Source organism: Sminthopsis crassicaudata, chromosome 6 (genome assembly GCF_048593235.1).
Source record: "Sminthopsis crassicaudata isolate SCR6 chromosome 6, ASM4859323v1, whole genome shotgun sequence".
In the NCBI taxonomy this organism is placed as follows: Eukaryota; Metazoa; Chordata; class Mammalia; order Dasyuromorphia; family Dasyuridae; genus Sminthopsis; species Sminthopsis crassicaudata.
The window spans coordinates 223,467,769-223,490,677 of NC_133622.1; the positions used below are offsets into that span (position 1 = coordinate 223,467,769).

The 22,909-nt window shown below is 40.4% G+C and overlaps 1 protein-coding gene and 1 pseudogene across 2 annotated transcripts in view; one reads left to right on the forward strand and one right to left on the reverse strand.

The window, feature by feature from the left end:
• Positions 1-254, forward strand: part of LOC141548087 (enhancer of rudimentary homolog pseudogene) — a 663-nt pseudogene extending 409 nt beyond the window's left edge.
• Positions 1-22,909, reverse strand: part of ELF5 (E74 like ETS transcription factor 5) — a 56,621-nt gene that overhangs the window by 12,242 nt on the left and 21,470 nt on the right. The window contains exons 3-5 of one of the 2 annotated variants that reach the window (XM_074276886.1): positions 12,948-13,181; positions 7,114-7,164; positions 2,982-3,071 (exon numbers count right to left, since the gene is read on the reverse strand). In XM_074276886.1, coding sequence (XP_074132987.1) covers positions 2,982-3,071; positions 7,114-7,164; positions 12,948-13,181 — 375 coding nt within the window. The remainder of the gene's footprint in view (positions 1-2,981; positions 3,072-7,113; positions 7,165-12,947; positions 13,182-22,909) is intronic. The other variant, XM_074276887.1, reaches the window with a different exon arrangement.

The window sequence follows — 22,909 nt, forward strand, 5'->3', positions numbered from 1 at the left end:
GTCGGCAGGCCCAACAAGCCGGCAAATAATCCAAGTGGCAGCCTTGGGGGGGATGTGGGGAGGGCTTGGAAAACAGGTGTGTACAGCGTGCTGTAGTGAGAGCTTTGTATTATAGAAGTCCTCTTTCCATTTTGTTACAATCTGGCCAAGGCTGAATGTATTAGATTTTTGTCTTGTTCAATCTGAAGCCCCTGTCCCTCCCTACTTTCTTTTTCTTTTTTACTAAAAAGTAGCTAAAAATTTGTCTTCACTCAGTTAGCACTTGGTTACAGTTCTTCCCAGCTGTTCATATCTGCTTCATAATGTTCATTGTACTTATACCCTTCTGTGTGAAGGTTTTCCAAAATTTAGTTACGTCCTCAAAACTCAAAGGCTTAGTAGAAAATACAATAAATGCTCTTTAGTTAAAAAAAAAAAAAAAAAAAAAAAAAAAAGAATTTAGCCCAATTTTATTTTCTTTCTCATTTTTTTCCAGTTTGATTTGATTTTTCTTGTGAAGCAAGTGTAAATGGCATCTATTGGATTTAGTATATACTTCTACCATGTCTAATATATATTGGATTACTTGCCATCTAGGCAAGGGTGGGGGAAGGGAGGGAAAACTGGAACCCAAGGTTTTGCAAGGGTTAATGCTGAAAAATTATCCATGCATATATTTTGAAAAAAAAAGTTAATTAAAAAAAGAATTTAGCCCACTAGGGATGCTCTTCTGTTCTATGATTACATATGTAGGTTCAGTTCTCCGGACCAGAGCAAGACTGAGAAATCAGGTAGAAGGAACTGAGAAACATAATATATCATAATCTTTTTTTTTTTGCATTTGGGTTCTACCAGGGGTTTGCATATTATTTTCTCTACTCCCTGAAATCTTGAACCAGATGCGTGTATTGTTATAATTCTTCTTTTGTTCCTTTAACATTTCATTTGAATTAAATATGTTTATTGTTAAAAAAAATATAGCCCACCAATCAATGGTGTAATCCTCCTTTTCTAGGAATTTAGCCCACCTTATGGAGTCAAGGATTCATTGGGAACTAATCACACGTTAAGGGCATCTTCCTTCTTAATGGGGTCTTCTCCCTGGTTCATTGTGAATCCTGTCAGTGACCTGAGTTCCCATCTTTCTTCTTGCTAATTGCTAAAAACTCCATATGGATTTAGCCCGATGTGAGCAGCATAATAAAATCTTTGCCTCTTGATTTGGAGAATTAGGCTCACAAATTCTTTGAGACAGCTCCTGTCACTGGCTTGAGACCCCAATATATTTTTGGAGTCCAAAATCCCCTCTCCCCAACGTTAGGTACCGAAACTCCATCATGAGGCTGGATTTAAAATTTAAAAACAAATTGAAATTTGAAATTTAAAATTAGGCCTGACTACAGGTCTACTACTCTATGCACTGAACCAAACAGCTGCTTTCAAATATAAATGCTATTATTATTGGCTGCCACCCAGTTTATATGTGTATATGTGTTCGCAAGCTCCTTGAAGCTTGTCTTTGGGCTTGAAGCCCCTGCACAATCCCTACCACCTTCAGTAGGAGGTACTTAATACATGCTTGGGGACAGATGGCCCTCTGCTTTGCCTCCATTGCTGTCTCTTGCATCCTATTTTGGTGTCTGCACGTTGGATCTCCCTGAGGAGAATGGAGCCTTCTTGAGGATGTTTTTATTTTTGCATCTCTAGTAACTAACAAGACTTTTCAAGTTCCAAGGGCCTAATAAATATTTGTTGAATTGAAAGAAAGCATTTCTTGGTCAGGAATGATCTTAAGGACTGACCTTGGGTTGTGGGATGGCTGGGAGCCACAAGCACTTGTATTGGGGCCCTATTACATATTTGGGAAATAATGCCCAAGACTACATTATTGGGTTTTATATATATATATATATATATATATATATATATATATATATATATATATATATATATATATTCATCAGATGAATAAAGTGCTGAACTTTGAGTCTAAAAGACCTAAGTTTAAATCCTACCCTAATCACTTACTAGCAATGTGCTCTTGGAGAAGTCACTTTAACTTCTACCTCAATTTCCTCATCTGTAAAATGGGGATAAAAAAATCTACTTTCCACATTGATGGTGAGGATTAAATGAAATAATAAATATTAAATGCTTCATAAATTGTAAAAAAGCTACTTAAATACTCTTATTATTATCATAATTCCGGCAGATGCATAGAGATGAGAAGCCATCCCCTTTTCCTCTGAGATTTTTCAAGCTCTGGGTCAAAGTTCTGACCCTCTTCGAGTCCTTCCCGGCTAATGCTCATTTATTTACATTTCTTATCTTTTCCAGAACCAAGTCCCTAATCTTGTTACTTCCTAGCAATCTAAGCTCCACACTGTCCGGGTGTTTCCCTCCTTATGTGTTGTCTTGAGGGCAGGCACTATCTTGCTTACTTGAATTTGTATTCTTCTTCTTGTCACTTAGTTCCTACATTTAGTATAATAAAGTGCTTAATAAATGCTCATTATCCTCTGTCTTTCTTCTCTCTGTCTCTTTCTCTCACCCATCCATCTATCTTTCTTTTTCTTTTTTTTTTTCCCCCTGAGGCTGGGGTTAAGTGACTTGCCCAGGGACACACACCTAGGAAGTGTTAAGTGTCTGAGACCACATTTGAACTCGGGTCCTCCTGAATTCAAGACTGGTGCTCTATCCACTGCGCCCCCTAGCTGCCCCTCACCCATCCATCTATCTACCCATGTACCTCCCCCTCTAGTAGCCATCTGTCTGAGGACGAAGACTTCCTCTCACCTTGATCCCACAGCCCAGCAGCTCACTCAGAAAATGTGACCAATGAATGAACAGATGGTTGAAGGGAAGCAAGAAGGGAAAGAGCAATAATGAGAAAGAACAGCACAGTAGAAAGAGTTAAAGTGAATAAGGCCGTCCAAAGGAACTGGACATCAGAACCCAGCTGACCAATCACTGGCCACTTTAGTTTGAGCAAAATACATTACCTCTCTGAACTTCGGTCTCTTCATCTGCAAAATAAGGAGCTTGGACTAGGTGGTCTCTAAGGTCCCTTCCAGTTCTAACGTTCTGCGAGTCTGTGGGGACATGTGGGGATATGTAAATAGCACGTACTTCCAGAGCACTTCAGAGAGGGAACACCTGACAAGTTACCAGCCCATACCTAAAGGAAGGTGGGCAGGTGCTGGTAGGGCCATTTTACAGGTGAGAAAACTGAGACCTAGGTAAGCTTCATTCTCTTGACCCAATATCTCAGGGCTTTGGCCATGACCGTTCACAATTTTTTACCCCTGGAGGCAATTGGGGTTAAGTGACTTGCCTAGGGTCACACAGCCAGGAAGTAATAAGTGTCTGAGGTCACATTTGAATTCAGGTCCTCCAGACTCCAGGAGGCTCTCTCCACTGCACCAACAAGCTGCCTCTATTCACAAATTTTAAATCCAGGGCTTTCAACACCAGGATACGGCTAGCTGCCCAGTCTATGTAGAGAAGAGTCTGAGTCTAGGGCTCTGTTAACTTCTTAACTTTTCTAAGGGCTCAGGTTAAGAGCTCCCCTCTTCAAAAAGTCTCTCCTTTGTTTCCTCAGTTGTAAACCTTCCTCTCCATCAATCTATATTTATAATTCTATGTCAATACATTCTACCATCCCTTTCCCCCCTCCGTAGAATTCAAGCTTTCCTAGGGCAAGGATTGTGGTGCTTTAATATTTATTTCTTTAGTGCCTAAAAAAAGTGTAATGTTTAAAAAAAAAACAAAAAACATTTTTGGTCTGGACCCTTCTTAGGATGCAGATCAACAAATCTCTGCATCTTATCGTCTCAGAATGATTCTGCCGGCATAAATTCAATGACTTGTCCAGGGCCACACAGCCAATCTATGTCTGAGGTGCCACCTGAGACCCAATAGAGTCTCATTCAGGGCAGGAGCTTTTTTTGCCCTTTTTTGGGAGGTGGGGGAAGAAGTAGATCCCTAGCACTCGGCACAGTGCCTGACGCATAGAAAGCATTTAATAAATAAATGTGTCTTGAATTGATTTGTTTCTACTAGGCTATGCTTCCTTTTACCTGGTACATAAAAGGAACCTAATAAATGCTGGACTGACCCATCAGTATTTATCCAGCACCTCCTGTTGTACCAAGCACCATGTTGGTGATTGATTGAAGCGGACTTGCATATGGAAAACAGTTACAGTGGGAAGCCAGGACTAGCCCATCTTTCAGGCCCCCCTTACCTCCTGCCTTCTTAGAAGGTTCTCACCTCAGCCTTGACTGCAGAAAGGAGCTTGTCTCCTGTTCAGGGCTTATGGTGTGGACAGTCCTGAGAGGACATAGAGTCACTGCCAAAGGGAAACGGGTATGTAGGGGAAGCATTTTTTTTGGAAATTATTTGGAAGACACAATTCTAGGGTTTTGGTATTTCTGTGGTAAGTCTAGGGGTAGTAAAACCTCTTTTAACCAAATTTAATGGCACTTAAAAATCAATCTATTAATGGAATTCATTTATGGGACAAAGAGGCAAATCAGAAGAAATGCTTAAATTAGCTGCTGCTGCTACTTCTTCTTGTTCCCCTTATTCTTCTTGTTTCTCTTCTTCCTCCTTCTCTTCCTCTTCCTCTTCCTTTTCTTTTTCTTGTTCCTCTTTCTCTTTTTTTTCTTCTTCTTCTTCCTCTTCTTCCTGCTCCTCTTCTTCTTTTCTTCTCCTTCTCCTCCTTTTCTTCCTCCTTCTCTTCTTCCTTCTGTTCCCCCTCCTCTTTTTCCTTGTTCTCTTCCTTAACATGGAGTCAGACTTGGGCTCAAGTTTCACATCTGACACTTAATGGCTCTGTGACCCTGAGCCAATCACTTGACTTCTAGAGAACCTATAGTCTTAGAGAATTACAGGTTGCATTGAGTAGGAGATACTTCCTTGAGCAATGCTGATCTTAGCTATGTTAGGAGTTCCCATACAAAGGAATTTCCTATGCTGGTGAAATCATTCAACTGGCCCAAAAGAGAGAAGTTACTACTATTATTCCTACTTCTGTTCCTGTTACCTCATCCTTATTTGATACTTTACCATGACATGGAAGTCTTGAAAGCTACTATAGCAGAGCCTAATCTCCATCAGGTCCTGCCAAGTTGCAAAGATTTTGAGTCTACCTGTCCCTTGATCCAACTCTAAACTAAAAGAGGGAAGCTGATCACTGGAGGACTGACCATAAGAGGATTAATCATTTTTTTTTTTTTGAGGGGGGCAGCACAGTGACTCCTCTTTCCCTTTCCTTCCTTCCTTCCTTCCTTCCTTCCTTCCTTCCTTCCTTTCCTTTCCTTTCCTTCCCTTTCCTTCCTTTCCTTTCCTTCCTTCCTTCCTTCCCTTTCCTTCCTTCCTTCCTTCCTTCCTTCCTTCCTTCCTTCCTTCCTTCCTTCCTTCCTTCCTTCCTTCCTTCCTTCCTTCCTTCCTTCCTTCCTTCCTTCCTTCCTTCCTTCCTTCCTTTCCTTTCCTTTCCTTTCCTTTCTTCCTTCCCTTTCCTTCCTTCCTTCCCTTTCCTTCCTTCCCTTTCCTTCCTTCCTTCCTTCCTTCCTTCCTTCCTTCCTTCCTTCCTTCCTTCCTTCCTTCCTTCCTTCCTTTCCTTTCCTTTCTTCCTTCCTTCCCTTTCCTTCCTTCCTTTCCTTTCCTTTCCTTCCTTCCTTCCTTCCTTCCTTCCTTCCTTCCTTCCTTCCTTCCTTCCTTCCTTCCTTCCTTCCTTCCTTCCTTCCTTCCTTCCCTTTCCTTCCTTCCTTCCCTTTCCTTCCTTCCTTCCTTCCTTCCTTCCTTCCTTCCTTCCTTCCTTCCTTCCTTCCTTCCTTCCTTCCTTCCTTCCTTCCTTCCTTCCTTCCTTCCTTCCTTCCCTTTCCTTCCTTCCTTCCCTTTCCTTCCTTCCTTCCTTCCTTCCTTCCTTCCTTCCTTCCTTCCTTCCTTCCTTCCTTCCTTCCTTCCTTCCTTCCTTCCTTCCTTCCTTCCTTCCTTCCTTCCTTCCTTCCTTCCTTCCTTCTCTCTCTCTCCCTCTTCCTCCCTTCCTCCCTTCCTGTTATTCCAAACTCTTAGACTTGGAGGGCCCATCTAGTTTAATACTTTTCTGTATATACCCAGCATGCCCTCTATAATGACTATCCCAAAGGGTCCTCCATTAATTTAACTGACAATCTTTAGAAAGATTCTCTCCCTCTCTTTTTTTCTTTCTTCTTCTCTTTTCAGTTCCTGTAATGTTCTCTTGTCTAAATTGTAATTGTTCTCTTGGAGCAGGTTCCTTGGGGAGCTTCTGGAGGCAGCCTTCCTTTCAGTTCAGTTCAATAACGCAGCCAGGGATTAAAGTCCAGATCCTCTATTGTGTCCTTCAAAATCCTGAATCTTTTCCTGGGCCCGGTTAGCTTTAATAGAGGCTTATCTCTCTCCTTGGTTCCCCAAGAGCTCTTGTCTGAATGTTTCCAGCTAGCACAAAGGTTGAAGTGGGAATGACTCTTGGTTCCGCCTCCGAGAGTGGGATTGTGGGTTTCTGTGGGCTTGTGGATCTTCCAGAAGTCAATCCTAGTTGTGAATCTCCTCCCAGTGGGCTTGTCTTTTATATGCTCTCTAAAGGTGTGAAGTTTAATGTGTGAACCAATGAGCGAGCTCCTTTAAAGGTGTGAATTAATTACATTACCTAGTCTCAAGTTCTGGTCCATAACATCTCCTTGTAGGATCAGATCAATCATACTGAACCATGCTAAATTAGATAATTATATCCATTTCAGTGACTTAGCACCTTGTAAGAATCCTAACAACTTCCCAAGGCAGTCAATTCTATTTAGGGGTGAGTTCTAATTCTTATATAAGATCTAGAATGTAGGTTCTGAAGTCCTGATTGACCTTTGGATATTATGCATATATTAAATTAAGAATATATTAAATTAATTCATTTATTAAGGCAAGGAAGTAAATTTGGGCATTTTTTAGATTTTCAGTAAGCAGGGTGGAAAAACCAAAAGGGGATTTCTGTTCAAGCCTCAATTAGCCAGAGAATGAACCTTTTCTTCCCCCTCTTTCCCCACCCCGCTTCATGCCTACATATATATTACAACCCACTTAGCTTCAATCTAGGCAATTTAGAACATGTTTACTTACAGTCTTTGATTGAGGCCTTTGTTTCATCAGCATCATTAAAAAAGGAATAGCCTAGGGAACAAAAAACAAACAACACAAAACCACAAATAATAACAAACAATTCAGACTTGATTTGGCAAGGATTCTGGGGCCCTGAAGGGAATAAGGGGGAGAAGGAATCAAGAATAGACTACGCCATTGATGGGACACTTTTATATAACCTAGAGGAGGTGACTTGGTCCTACTAGGTCCATTTTTAAGGCATCCTAAATATGTGACAATAAATCAAATATCTGGGATTTTGGGGTGGAAATTCCTTTCACCAAAGCAAGTGGCAATCTCTCTATAACTTGGTAGATGAGTCTTGGTAGAGAGTTTCCTCAAGCTCAGAGAAATTAAATGATTTGTTCATGGCCATCCATCCAGTAAGAGTAGGCTTCCTGTTTCCAGGTCCAGTACACTACTCATTGGGCCACAGTGCCTTTCTACACAGGTTACAATGGACTTATTTTCAAAGGCTGCTGAAAAAGACTCCCTAAACCATGGCTATCCAACAGTCCAAGTGCAACCTCGGTACAAAATATCAATGCTTACTTATATTGGTTCAGTTATTTTGGACTGAATAGATTGGTCCCGGAATCTGGAGACTAGATGCAGATCAATCATTAAATAATCATGGATCACTTCTGTTCTCAGTTTGCCCAGTTATAAGCCACTATACCAAGTGGAAGATGAGTAAACCTCATATAGCAAAGGTAGTAAGGTGTTATGAAAAACATTCACTGGATTGGGAAGCAGAAAAGTTAAGTTAATTCTAGCTCTGCTACTTAATTATATATGAGATCTGAAAGCAAGTCTCTTTCCCTCTCATGGTCTCAGTTTCCCAATCTGTAAAATGAGGCACTTGGGAGCATCTTTTAATTTCTTTTTCAGCTCTAAATTCCGTGACCCAGAAAAATGTAAGCTTACAAAACGGCAGTGAACATGATTGTTCCAGATATTACATAATTAGATTTCATTATCTGAAGGCTAATCATATATTCCATCTAGATTGAATTGTAAATCATTTGCTTTTGTGCAATTCTGGGTATCAAAGTACAAGAAACATGTGATAGACAGGAATATTTTCAAGCTATATCTATCAAACAAATTGTCAATGGAGAATCATTTATAGTCTCCAAAAACTTTTAAAACACCCTGTGTTAAAAAGAGACCTGGTTTGGGAGTAGAAAAAAAATTGGAATTGGAATTAAAAGTCCCGAGTTCAGATCCCACCCCTAACATTTTGTACTGATATGATCTCATTTAACTAGTCTCACTTTCCCCACCTGCAAAAATAAAGAGGTTGAACTAGAACAAATTGAGGTGTCAAATTGAGGGCCATGGGACTCTTGTGGTAAGATTAAGGCAGATTAAATTGTAACTAGGAAATGTTTAACAAAATAAACAAAAATCAATGCAACATAGATAATGTCAATTTGTGGTTTTCTGAGTCAATATGTGGTCAGCAGGAATCTACTTTCAAACTGGGTCTGACTACTGGCTGGATCACTCCCAAGATTCCTTCTATCTCATGATTCCAGAAAGATCTGGATTCCTTTTGTGAGCAGGAAAAACATACACGGCCTACATGGATCTCAGTTGCTTCATCTCTCAAAGGTGATTAAGAAAATTGATTCTATCAGCTTAGATTCCAGGGACTCCTCCTTTGGGAAATTCCCCAGGTATTTTGTGACTCATCAGGGAGGTCTTTGGGTAGAAAGAGATTCAGTGACTTTGTCCAAGATCACACATCTAATAAATGTCAGGATTTCCCAACTCTAAACTCAGTTCTCTGTTTGTTATACTGAACTACTGCTATAATTGTACTTGAACTCAATAGCTCGCATAAATGCTGGGGAAATGAGAGGAAATGAGAGATGAGATGTAGAGTGCTCTGAAAAGCGGAAAGTGATAAGCAACTAGATGACAAAAAGAAGGTATTTTGTAATTGTGATTGTTCACTGAATCAATACAAATTTTACAATATTTTTGATATACATCTAGTAGAATATAAGCAACTTGAATGCAGGAGCTATTTTTCACCTTACTTTTGTAGCCTCGGCACCAAGTTCTGTGCTTTGCACATAGTAGGTGCTTAATGAGGATGGTAGAATGGAATGGAATTTATGTAACATTGATAAGAGAAAAGGATTCTATTATGTAACTATGGAGAGGCAGCTAGTTGGCTAGTGGATGGAGTGCTGGCCATGGAATCAGGAAGACCTGAGTTTGAATTCTATGTGACCCTGGGCTAGTCTTTCTGTATCTCAGTTTCCAGACCTGTAAAATGAGGATAATAATATCTCCTTGCTCCCAAGGCTGTTGAGAGGATTGAATAAGATAATATATGTGAAATATTTTGCAAACTTTAAAACTTTTTATAAATCCTCTTAGTTTAAAAATTAATTTGAGTTATCTATCTTTTCATGTGTACATATATATTCATTTCTTTCTTCCTTCCTCTCTTTTCTGTTTGTTTCTCCCTCTCTTCTTTCTTTCCTTTTTTCTCTTTCTTTCTGTATGTGTGTGGGTATTTATATATAAAGTTATATATATTATATAAACAGTTATATATGTGTGTGTGTATATATATATATATACGTATATATATATATATATATATATATATATACATATATATATATATATATATATATATATATATATATATATATATATATATATATATATATATATATATATATATATATATAGAGAGAGAGAGAGAGAGAGAGAGAGAGAGAGACTGAGAGAGAGAGAGGGAGAGATGCACACCTTCAGGCCACAGGAAGGAAGATGATTGGTGGATGAATCAATGAACTTTTGAATTTAGAGTTATGAGGGCCCAGAGAGATTCTCTAGACCCTTCCAGAAATAAGATCCTAGGATCCAGTCCAATTAAGAATACCTACAATAACATGCTCAGTTTCAGATGTTCCACTTTAAGAAGGCCACTGGCAAATTGGACAGTATCTGGTGGAAGGCAATCAGGATAACGGTCCTATCACCTAGAAAAAGGAGGAGACTTTCTCTGTTTGGACTCAGAGGGCAGAACTAAGATTACAAAGGGGCAAGTTTAGGTTTGATGGCAGAAAAAAAAATTCCCTAACAATTTGAGCTCTTTAGTAGTGACCCTATAAAGGACTAGGTTCTCTCTCACTGGAAGCTTTCAAGCAAAGGCTGGATGGCTATTTGTCCTCAACATCAGAGAGGGAATATTTTTTCAGCTACTCACTTACATGGCTGCTAAGGGCCCAAACAATTCTAAAGTTCAGGACTGCTTTCAAATCCATCTTCATTATGAATCCTATTGCAAATAACTTTCTTTCCATCCTCTCCTCCCTTCATATTGTATTTTTATTTATTTTGTTAAACATTTCCCAGTTGGTTCAGGCTACATTCTGAGAATTTGATGCCTCTGACTTAAATTGTAAATAAATAGTGGCAGGACTGCAAATTCCTTTCAATCAACTTGGTATAAAGTAAGCAATCATAGACTCATGGAAGGCAAGTCAGAAACCATCTGTCTAGCCTCCCACCCAGGAGAGAAATCCCTTTTGCAGCATTCTTGATAGATGGCCATAGAGTGCACACTTAATTATATTGGGACAGGTCATATGACCTCTCTTAACCTCAGTGTATCTGTATCTGTAAGAAGGGGTCATCATTCTCACTCTATCTGCCATTAGGGAAGGACTCTGGAAATAATCAAATATATATAAATGTGAATTATTATGCAGAAGAAAGATGCTGGATTTGGTATCAGGGGGCTGGGTTTGACTACTTGTGTGACTCGGAAAGGTAACTCCGTCTCTCTATGATTCATTTGTTCATTTATAAAAATGAGGGGGGGGTTGGGCTAGATGACCTCCTCTATCTTCCTATGATCATCATTATCTCCAGTGACTGGGAGCCAGGAAGAATCAAGTTCAATTGAATGAGATTGGGCAAATCACTTAATATTGAAAGTCCTTGATTTCCTTTTCTATGAAATGGAGAGTTAGACTTAATGATGTCCTTTCCAGCTCTAAATCTATGACCAACTAAGCACTTAATGTAGTGCCTGGCACACAATAAGTAGATGCTTTATTTTATTTTATTTTTTAATGTTTATTGATTGTTTGCACTACAAAAAACAATCATTCCCCAAAAGGTTAATGATGGGCTAGTAGTTGACTACTTACTCATGCTCTTGGCGCCACCTTCTGGCCATTTGGCATTTGACCACATTGGGAAGGAACTACAATGAAACCTGAAATACTTGGGCATCAGAACCATTAGCCTGGTTTATTGAATGTTTGGGTTAACAGAGAGAGAAAGAGACCCTTTTTGTTCGGGCTTTGTGGCTGTGGATTTTTATCAGGTATCTACTTTTCAGAGCTGAATCTTTCCTCGATAACTGTTGATCTCAAAAAGCCTCTGTTTATTATTCTAATTAATATTAATTAGTATTATTCTAATTAATCTAAATGAGAATTCTTGAATTCTCATTGTCTAGTCCTGTTGCTAAAGATGAGGAAAATGATCAGGTCAGGAAATCCTCTGAAAGTATTATTTTTATGCTAAATGTGAAAAATATGCCCATTTTGTCATGATTTGCCCATCTTACCTAGGAGGATTGCTAAAAGATTTCTGTGATTGAGTTTTTTCTATATTAGAGTCTTGATGGGCTAGAATTTCAGGAGACCATTAAGTTTATTCCCCTGCTTCCAGACAGGAATGGGAAGCACTCAAAATTCAGGATGATACAATAATAATAAAAATAATAAACTGGCATTTATGTAATGCTTTAAGGCATGTAAAATACCTTACAAATATCTCACTTCTTGCAGCAACCTTGGAAAATCTCTGTTATTATTAATCCCTCTTTTCCCAGAACTGAGCCACAATGAGGTTAAGTGACTTGTCCAAAGTCATACCAATTTTGAGCTCATCTTCCTGATTGTAGGTTCAGCTACCATCCAGCTACCAGGAATTACTTGGCTTAGGAAAATTAGGGTTATGGTTGCTCTAAAGTCAAAATGCCCCAAACTGAAATTGTGTCTCAGATCCTTACTAGTTGTAACGTTGCTCAGGCTCAGTTTATTCATCTGTCAAATGGAGATAATAACAGCACCTCCCTGCCAGGATTGTGACAGTGAGTTGGATGCCCAAAATTGAAACTGTGTCTCAAATCCTTACTAGTTATGTAACCTTGCTGAGGCTCAGTTTCTTCATCTGTAAAATGGGGATAATAATAGCACCTCCCTCCCAGAATTGTGTTAATATTTATAAAGTGCTTTGCAAACTTAAAGTATAATCCAAGTGCTTATTATTATTATTAATCATAAAACTATGGATCTTCATTATTGTCTTTTGTAACTGAAGCCATCCAAAATGGCACCATGATGTCAAGGTCAATGTACAGTGTGTCTGTGTCTGATCAAACTAACATGAGCTTGGAAGGCTCTACCATACTCTGGGCACAAAGAGTCTACATGATATTTTAACATGTGTAACATATATTGGATTGCCTGCCATCTAGGGCAGGGGGTGGGGGGAAGAAGGGGAAATTTTGGAATACAAGGCTATGCAAGGGTCAAAGTTGAAAAATTATCCATCATGTTTAAAAATAAAAGAGTCTATATGAACATTTGGAAAGGAATATTATTATTAGCCAAAGGATCTTGGTCCTAGAGAAGGTAGAAGGGTCTCAAAGATCACCTAGCCCCATCCTTTCATTTAACGAATAGGGAAGCTGAGGTCAAGAACCCCAGTTACTTGGTAAGGTCACACAGCTAGTGAGTTGTTGCCTCACACCCTGAAACACTGACCTTGCGTGCGAATGTTCTGGAGAATGAAGTACAGGTATTCCCCACAGATTCCGGCGGCATCCACAAACTCCTCCTGGCTCATGCTGCACAGCTGAAGTCCACTTATGTTGAAGTGGCAGAAAGAAATGGAATTGGCGTCCAACTTGTACTGGTCACAGCAGAACTGGAGCCACTCCCACACATGGCGCTTCGTCCAGTACTCCGGGGGGACGGATGTCCAGTAGGAGTCACAGGCTGGCGGGCAGAAAAGGGAAAGGGGATTGCTGAGAGATCCAGAGGATGGCTCTTCCTGAAGCTTGTCTCATAGCAAGATTAACTAAAAATCCCAGCTTGTCCTCTCAGATCCCTGACCATAAGAAGTTTCTCAGGTGTACTGCTAGGGCCAAAATAGCTTTTAAAGAAGGGAGAAAACAAGAGAGGATTGGGTGAATCAAAATTCAAATGGGAAGTCTTGATCATATCAATCTAAGGATTGATAAACTATAAACAATTCTTTTGTTTCTTGCCTCGAAATATTTTTTTTTTCCTTTTATAAAATGTGCCCATTAGGGATAAGCATCAAGAAAAAGTCCCTGAAACCAATTGTTTAAGGATAAATTCAGTTAAGTCTGATAAAAGGAGGGCCTACAAAGGCTCTTTCCTGCTGGGTGGAGAGAGATCACCTGGAGGAAGGAAGCATGGGTTATCTGGTATCTTCCTATTTTAATTATTATTCTGGTGCTAGGCTACTGCTCTAAGATTCCTTCTCTAGATTTTGGTGTTTTTGGTCAATACACAGATCACCCAACCCTAGTTATGACTCTGGTCCTCAGGATGGAAGTGAAGGCAGGAGAAACACTTTGTGGGCAATGGAATCCTGCCATGGGCTCAGAATCCTGAGGCCCATCTCCAGTATAAAGTACTTTAGGGAGAAAAAAAAAATAAAAGGAAGAAGAAGAAGAAAAAAAGGTACTTTGTTTTCCTTGAGATGTTCTCAGGGTCTATTCTGGGAGATTACTTAATATTGGCAAACCGTTCTTGAGCTTCTCTTGCCAATTTATGCCTTCCTTTACCACAGAGTCTTCTCTGGTGTGCTGGATTTTTCCTGGATCCCCTTTGAGACCCTATCTCACCATGGCAGAAGTCTCTTGGAAAGGAGAAGGGGAACATTGTGGGCAGGGAGGGGGAGTAGACGGGTCGAGAGGGGACCTTCTCCCACTTGACCCAATTCTTCTTTTATTTGGAACCCGATGCACTGACAGACGCTCAGTGGATTCTGGGATAGGGAGGCTGGCAGCTGTCAGAGTTTGATCAAAGGCAGAAGCCAAGTTGCCAACACACCCTTAATGGCCCGGGGAAGAAGGAAGCCAGGAAAATCAGCAAGGATGGGAGGCCCGATGCACGCAGGGGAGCGGGAGCAAGAAGGGATAGAATGCTTAGCAAAGAGCTGCAGGAAAAGTCCAGTAAAACTGTGTCGAGTCTCTCCTTGTTAATCATCACAGTACTTCCGCTGGGTCTATCTTAGGAAGCAGCTAAGATGTACTTGGGATCTAGAAGTTATCTTCATGAGTTCAAATCCAGCCTCAGGTACTTAATACCTGTGTGACTTTGGGCAAATTACTTAATTGCCTCAGTTCCTCATCTATAAAGCGATCTGGAGAAGGAAATGACCAACCACTTCAATATTTTTGCCAAGAATATATGGATCATGGAGGCTGAACATGAGTGAATAACAACAGCAACAACAGCAAATCATTATATCTCAAATCTCAGAATGGTAGAAGGAGAAAGGATCCCTGGGGCACCTAGTACAACTGGCATCTGACCAAGAAGTCCTCCATGAGAACCCCAAGAGATGCTTCTCTAGTCTTTGCAAGAAGACCTTCAGAGAGGGGGACCCACTATCAGCCACGCAGCCTATCCTGTTCTTTCATTGCTATTCAGACACATTTGACTCTTTGTGACCCCATTTGGGCTTTTCTTGGCAGAGATACTGGAGGGGTTTGCCATTCTCCTCTCTAGCTCATTTTACAGATAAGGAAACTGAGGCAAATATGTTTAAATGTCCTGCCCAAGATCACACAGTAAGCATCTGCAGCCAGATATGAACTTAAGATGAGTCTTCCTGACTTCAGACCTGGCACTCTGGGCACTGGGTACCATCTTGCTGGCCCTTTGAACAACTCTCAACATTAGGAACTTTTTCCTGATGTTAAATCTAAATACGTGGGACCCTTTACTATTTCTGCCCAAAGCTCCTGGCACCAAATAAGTCTAAATATGTGGGGCCCTTTACTATTTCTGCCCAAAGCTCCTGGCACCAAATAAGTCTAAATACGTGGGGCCCTTTACTATTTCTGCCCAAAGCTCCCGGCACCAAATGAAAGAAGGAATGACTGAATGAAAAATAAAAGCCATTGATTAAGCTGTAGTTATTGTTTGTCCTTCATTCTTGAAGAAGACTTGACATGGAGAGGGGATGCCATGACTTGCAAGAGAGTTGAATTTCAGTGAGGGAGGCTGGGCAAGGTCACCCATCTCACCTTCTCCTCCAGAGCCATCGGGCCCAGTGGCCAGATCTAAATCAGGATGACTGGAGAAGGCTCTGGACACAGTGGGAGACCTTGGTCTTTCTAAGCCAAAGTCTTCACCAGGTCTCCCGGGCCACCCATTCTTATCTAGCCTTAATTAAACTCCTACTTTGTACTTAAAGCACTGTGCTAAGTCTAGAGCACACAGATAAAACATTAAGATAAAGAAGGCTCTTCTCTAATGAGGGAGGTTTTAGCTCTGAGGCAGATGGAAAGGTCCCATGGTCCTAGGAGCAAAGCAGATAGGCAGGTCTCTACTGCTGTTTTCATTGATTATGATTAAGGATAATGATTCATATGATTAAATCATATCTCTTTCTGTTGTTGCCAAGGATTTTGGTGAGAAGAGCTTTCTTTTCAGGGTCTTTATAGCTTTGGCTGCAGGTAATTACCAGATCAGGTCTTTACAAGTATTGTTTTCCTGGGTGATGGTGGAGGTGCTTGGATTGGGATCAGAACCAGTGATGTTGGAGGCGTTTCTACTGGCAGGATTCTGGTTTCAGGGGTCCTGGGTTATTCCCTTGGGAAGTCAGTGAGCAGGAATGACATGATGGTTTGACTTGATAGGACACTTAATGTCCAGAGGTGGCAGCTGGTGGGGATGATCAGTCTTTTCTCCATAGTGATCACTTGCCTAAATGATGCTTTCGGGGACTGCGCTAGAATCAGAACTGTTGGTCGTGTGAGCAGGTAATGGGATACTGATACTTCCAGAACTCTGGACTATATCATTAGGTACCAAGGGGGAAAGAAGGATTGAGATGATTTGATCCACCTGGCCCAGACCACTTCCTGCCTCGTCCTCCATATGACAGATGTTCAAGAATTTAAACCTAATCATTAGGTAGCTGTCCCTCCTCCCTTAGGATAAAGAGCCCCTGCCCCTTCAAGCAATTCAGCTTTGACATAAATTCAATGTCTTCCACCATTTTGGATGCCCTCTTCTGCTTCCTTATTTATCAATATCTTTCTCAATTCTGATTCCCAGAACTGAGCACAACAGCCCAGGTATGGACTATGCAGGGTACTTGTATGGCCCTTCAAATTATAATTGATATCTCCATGAGTTGCTCTGTTCTGTTCCCAGAATCCATCACTTGCACCACTGTCTGGGGCATCTAGGTAGTTCAGTAGATAGAGTTGAGGTCTGGAGTCAGGAGGCCCTGAGTTTAAATTTGACCTTCCTAACGATGTGACCCTGAGCAAGTCACTTCATCCTGTTTGCCTCAGTTTTCTCATCTATAAAATGAGCTGGAGAAGGAAATGGCCAACCACTCTATTATCTTTGCCAAGAAAATCTTAAATGGGATATGAAGACTCGGGACTGAACAACAACAATATACATTTATCTCTGCGCATCTTCTATCTCTCTATATTTTGTATTTATAAGTTGTTTTCTCCATTAGAATGTGAAGGATTATGGGTATTTTTAAAAAATTTAGTTGTCTTGGAATCTCTCTTCTGACACATAGTGAGCACTTATTTACTAATTCTGGTTCATATATCAAATATGCCTTAATTAAATCAGTAATGTCATGGCTCCTGGAAAGGTACTTTAATCAACTTCCTTTTGATTCTACTTAGCATCCCTGAAAATGCTTAGAATCAACATATCCTTCTCAGAAGGACACTTAGAGTATAAGCTCCTTGAGGGCAGGAGCTTTGGTTTTCTTTCCCCATTTTTTGGAATACCTCGTGCTGAAGCACAATGCTTGGAGTGTCTGATAAATGCTTTTTTGTCCTTTCATTCTGACACCCAGATAGAGAGTCCCCAGAGGGGCTATTATAATTTGATTTCTTTTTAAAAATACAATGAAGGATGGTTGGGGAAATCAGTTAGTACCCATGGAGGGTCAACAGGGAAGTCCCTGGGACTCTGCAGGTTCCCACCAGACTCCTTAATGTTTGTCCTCCTTGGAGAGTCCCTCTAGAGACAATAGCACCCCAAAATCAAGGATTTGCTGTTTCTCCTCTTTGTTTCTACCTGAAGGTAACCCAAGGAGCCCCCTATCTCTCCTGGCATCCAGGCAAAGCCAGATTTATTAACCTTGAATATTTTTCAGTAGTTGGTTCTGAAGCTTGGCCCTGCCTATGCTAAATATCAATGTTGCTGGCAATTGGAGAGCCACAGTGGTTTCTTCTTTTTCATGGACTGATTCCCTTTGAGTCTCCCTCCTTCCCTCCCTCCCTTTTGCCTGTTTGCTTTGGCTTTTTAAGAGAATCAGATTATTTCTGGAAGCCAGGAGAGCTTTAGCGATTCAGAGAAATGCCTGGGTGGGGAGCGGGCACTGACACTGACTGGGAAGGTGTTGCTGGCACAGGGGAGCCTTCTTCCACAGCTCAAGCCTTTGAACCCTTCCCCACAGAGCCTGCCTTGTATATAATCTCACTGGTCTTGGAAGGAGTCAGAAAGCCAAATCATGACATGCTTTTAGGAGCAGGAGGAAAAAAACCAAACAAATCCCATAACCGATGCCAGTAACAGTCACTCAAAAAAAATCCAACAAAAAACAATTCAGCTAATCAGAAGAGAAAATTATAATGCAATTAAGAGCCTTTTATTCAGAGCTTCTTAACCTGGGGTCTGTGAACTTTTTAAATAACTGTATTTTAATATGATTAGATTTTATTTCATGCATTTAAAAACATTTTTCTGAGAAGGTTTCACTATATTGCCTAAGACGCCATGACACAAACAAGATTAAGAACTCCTGGTAGATTTCTGCTTCTGTTGGGGAAGGCAATCATCGACCCTCCCCAAATGGGGGAAACTGAGATAGAACAGCTCTACAAACTAGCAAAAAATAGGAATCTGGAAAATAATAATAACAATTCTATAACACTTTAAGGATTATAAATTACTTTGCATAATTATCTCCTTTCATCCTCAAAGCAATTCTAGGATATAAGTGCCATCATTATCCCCATTTTACAGATGAGGAAACTAAGGCAGCTTAAGGGTCACACAGGCGGTAAGTGTCTGAGGCAGGATTTGAACTTGGAGCTTCCACGCTACAACTCCAACAGTGTCCCTGAATTGCCTCTGAGATACCCTAGAATCATGATGTCAGATGTGAACTTGGTCTCAGAGGCCATCTGGGGCAGTCCTCTAGTTTTGTAGTTGTAGAAATAAATTAAGTGATTTGCCCAAAGTTATACAGCTAGTAAGTATCAGAGGTAGATTTGAACCCAAGTTCAAAGAAACATATTGAGTAGAAGAGCCCCTAGAATATAGAATGTCAGAACTGGAAAAGATCTTGATTCACACACACACACACACACACACACACACACACACACACACACTATTATATGGGTGACCCTGGCTAAGTCAATTTGCATCTGAAGGATCTAGAAAATAATTACGTCACTTCTGCAATCACTTTTAACTCTTGATTTATGATTCAATTATCTTAGGCTGAAGAACACAGAATATGAGTTGAGAGGAACCTTAGAACCTAGAACGTTAGAGATAGGAGTGTATTTAGGGAATTTTTCAGTCTATTAAAAGGAGGTCCCTACAGGGGCAGTGACTTGGCCAAAACCAACAAGTTAGCAACTAAATGAGAGATCCCGGTTCATTCCAGCCCCATTTCAGAACTCTCCAGTAGAGAATCCTTTGAAACTTGACAAGTTGAAGAGAAATCAAAGGAAGCCCTTTTGCTCTCTTGCCTTTTCTTGGCAAAATATGTTCCTAGGGATGGCTAAAGTCTTTATTGATCACCTGATGAGCTCTTTAACGAGACTACTCGTGGGCTAGGAGGGTCATGTGGTTTGTACTAGCTTCTTTTGAAGGAATAGAGTTCATGTCTGTGTAGCCGCTCCCTTTTCTTTCTGATCTCCTCTCTTCCCAATACAACTGAATCCCTATGTAATCCCTGGGGCCATTTTGGTCTGTGAACTTGGGCAAAGATACTGGAGTGCTTTGCCATTACCTTCTCCAGCTCTTTTTACAGTTGAGTAAACTGAGGCAAGAAGCGTTAAATAATTTACTCAGGTTGAACTCCAAATCTGGCATTCTTAGCTCTGTGTATGTATTACACACACACACACACACACACACACACACACACACACACACACACACACATATATGTGTATATGTGGATGTTGGTGAAAGAAATGAGAAACTACTTTAGTATCTTTGCCAAGAAAACCCCAAATGGGATCCCAAAGAGTTGGACAGAATTAAAAACAGAGCAAAAATAGGTATATGTGTATTGTGTGTACATATGTATGAATGTGTGTTATATGTAGTGTATATACATGTATGTCTATAAAATATATATTTGTGTATATATAAATATGTAAATGGATATATATATATACACCCACACACACACACACACACACACATATATATATATATATATATATATATAAAGATGGATAGATAGGTGATATATATATATATATATATATATATATATATATATATATATATATATATATATAAATATATAATTTGTGTATTTGGCCTGACCAGTAAAAAAATCATGTGGTTTTTGGTAAAGGGAATAAACATTTATATAACAGCAACTATGTGCCAGGTGCCATGCTAAGTGCTTTGTAAATATTATCTCATTTGGTTGTTCAGGAAAGGCGTGAGACTCGGGGGCCTACCCTTTTGGGACCTGCTCCCCTAGGATCCCCAGCCAGCTGCTTGCCATATGAATGGGAAATGGATCAGGACCTCAGAGGGGGTGATGTGATCTCCTTGGAGTCACAAAATGAATCTCACTGCATAACTGGGGATACTTGTTCATAGATCACATGTTGAAATGCAATCCCAATAAAAGTGATTTTTCCCCCCCCAATAAGAGTGGAAATATGACTTCTCTTTTCTTCAGGTAGTTGTAAATAGTCCGGGGGGGGGGGGCGGGGGAAAGGGGGGAAGCCACATGACTGGTGTTTGTGGTGGTGTTGTAAGATTTTGTCCAAATCAGGATTCAGAAAAAGGGGCCCTCCCCATAAGGTGCTCAACTTTGGGGAGAGAAATGCCCAGAACAGAGTAATTTAAAGAAGTCTACATCAGGAGGCAGACTGTCTGGGTCAGGGGAAGACCTAGGTTGGACACCTTTGTACCTGTAATTAAAATGATTTATTAGCATAAGGAGTTGGGAAAGAATTCTGCTTGGGGCAGTGCTTAAGGTAAGAGGATAATGCAGTGTATGGTCCAATGAATTAAAGCTTTGTAAGTGAAAGGAATAGTTTTATGAGGAGGAAAAAAAACCCAACCAAATGATAAATTGCTTCCAGGTTTCCTCACAGAACTGGTCTGACCCCATCCACAAGACCGTTCTCCCCTTTCCTTCCAAGTTTGTGGAATGATTTAGCTTAAGTGGAAAAAAAAAACCCTGGAGAAATGGAAGAAACACAAATGGAAAGAAGGGAGAGGTTGGCAGACTTCTTGGAAAAGGATTTGGCCCCAACAGTGCATAAAGAATGTGTCTGATGAAGACCAAGAAGCCATTTTCCCCGGACTGTCCTGCAGTCTAGCCCAGCCCAGTGTACGTCAGGTCTGACCAGACGGAGGATGCTGAAGAATTCCCTGCCAAATCACATCAAGGGCGAGAGAGTTCATGGCTACAAGTCCCAGGGGCCACGCCCGACTTTTGCCATGAACCCTGATGGCTTCCAAAGCCTTTTATCATCTCCTCTTCTTTGCCTTCCAAGGCAGTACATGTGCCTTCCATAAAAACACCTGGGTGGTTACCTGTGTGCTAATCAGTCAGAGACTAAGATGGCAGACTGAATACAAAGCAAGAAATGAACCTCTGCACCTGGGTTTCCTAGGCTTAGTCAAATGGGCAAAAGTTTAGGAATATGGAGGTATGGTTTAGGGGCTCACCAAGGGACCTTATGGTTACTTTGCTTTCAAGACTGGGGGTAGGAAGAACGTGAAATGGAGTGGATGTTATATATGTCCCAGCATCCAATCAGACTTCTCTATTTTGTAATGATTGTTGAAAGGTGGTGGAAAGTACTATTAATGAAATTAGAGTATTTTTTTTAAAAGAAATAGTTTTATGACTTTAGATTATATATGATAGAGGTTCTGGAGAGAAAGGACTTGTTCTTGCCTTTTTATCCCTAGCACCCAATATAGAACTTTGTGTATAGTTGGTACTTAATAAGTGCATGTGAATTTTAGGCTACTTGATCACAGGATTAGAATTAGAGCTGGCAAGGAAGAGATTTTGAAGCCTTCAGATCGACCTACTTCATTTTACACATAAAGAAACGGAGGCTCAGTGGACTTCACCAGCCCTGAAATCAGGAGGACCTGAGTTCAAATCTGGATTCAGACACTTAGCACTTCCTAGCGTGTGACCCTGGGCAAGTTACTTAACCTCAATTGTCTCAGCAAAAAAAAAAAAAAAAAGAAGAAAAATAAAGAAAAAGAAAAAAGAAAGAAAGAAAAAAAGAAAGAAAGAAAGAAACTGAGGCACAGACTGGCTAATTAATAATAGCCAAAAGCCTAGAGTTTCTTGAATTCTGAATTAGAATGATCATTCAGTTTTGTAAATTACCCTGTGAGGCAAGTAATATAAACATTGTGATTTCCTCATTATAGATGAAGTAACAAGACTGAAAGGGTTAAATGATATGCGGTCAGACAGATGATATCAAAGAGTGGGATTTGAACCCAGGGCCTCTAACTTTCCCCATCTTAATTTCCTTTGGACAAGAGTGGCACTCAGTGGGTCGGTCTTCCCATGTGTCTTTTCTCCTAGGCACCTAGGTAGTGCAGTGGATTGAGTTGGACTCAGAGTCAAGAAACCTTGAGTTCAAATCCTGACTCAAGATGTATCCCATTCTTGGAATGTTCTCTTTCATCTCCACCTACTGGCTACCCTGGTTTTCTTTAAATCTCAGCTAAAATTGGGGGGCAGCTAGATGGCACAGTGGATAGATACCAGCCTTGAGTTCAAATTCAGCCTCAGACACTTAACACTTACTAGCTGTGTGATCCTGGGCAAGTCACTTACCCTCAATTGCCTCGCCAACAATCACAACACCCTCTACGGGAACTTTTCCAATTCCTCTTAATTCTAATGTCTTCTCTCTTTTCATAATCTCCTATTTATCCTCTCTGTAGCTTGTCTGTACAATATATATTAATTTTCCCATAAGATTGTGAGTACCTTGAAGCCAGGGATTCACATCCACCTCTTTTTGACTTTTCAGTTCTTTCCACTGTGCCTGGTACATAGAAGCTGAAAATAAATATTATTAGCTGATAACTACTAGTGGTGTGCTCCTGGGCAAGTCACATACACTCTTTTTTCTTCAGATTTCTCAACTGTGAAATGGGAATAATAATAGCACTTACCTCCCACATTTAATATAAGGCTAAACTAAGAAAATTTGTAAAAAGTTCTTTGCAAA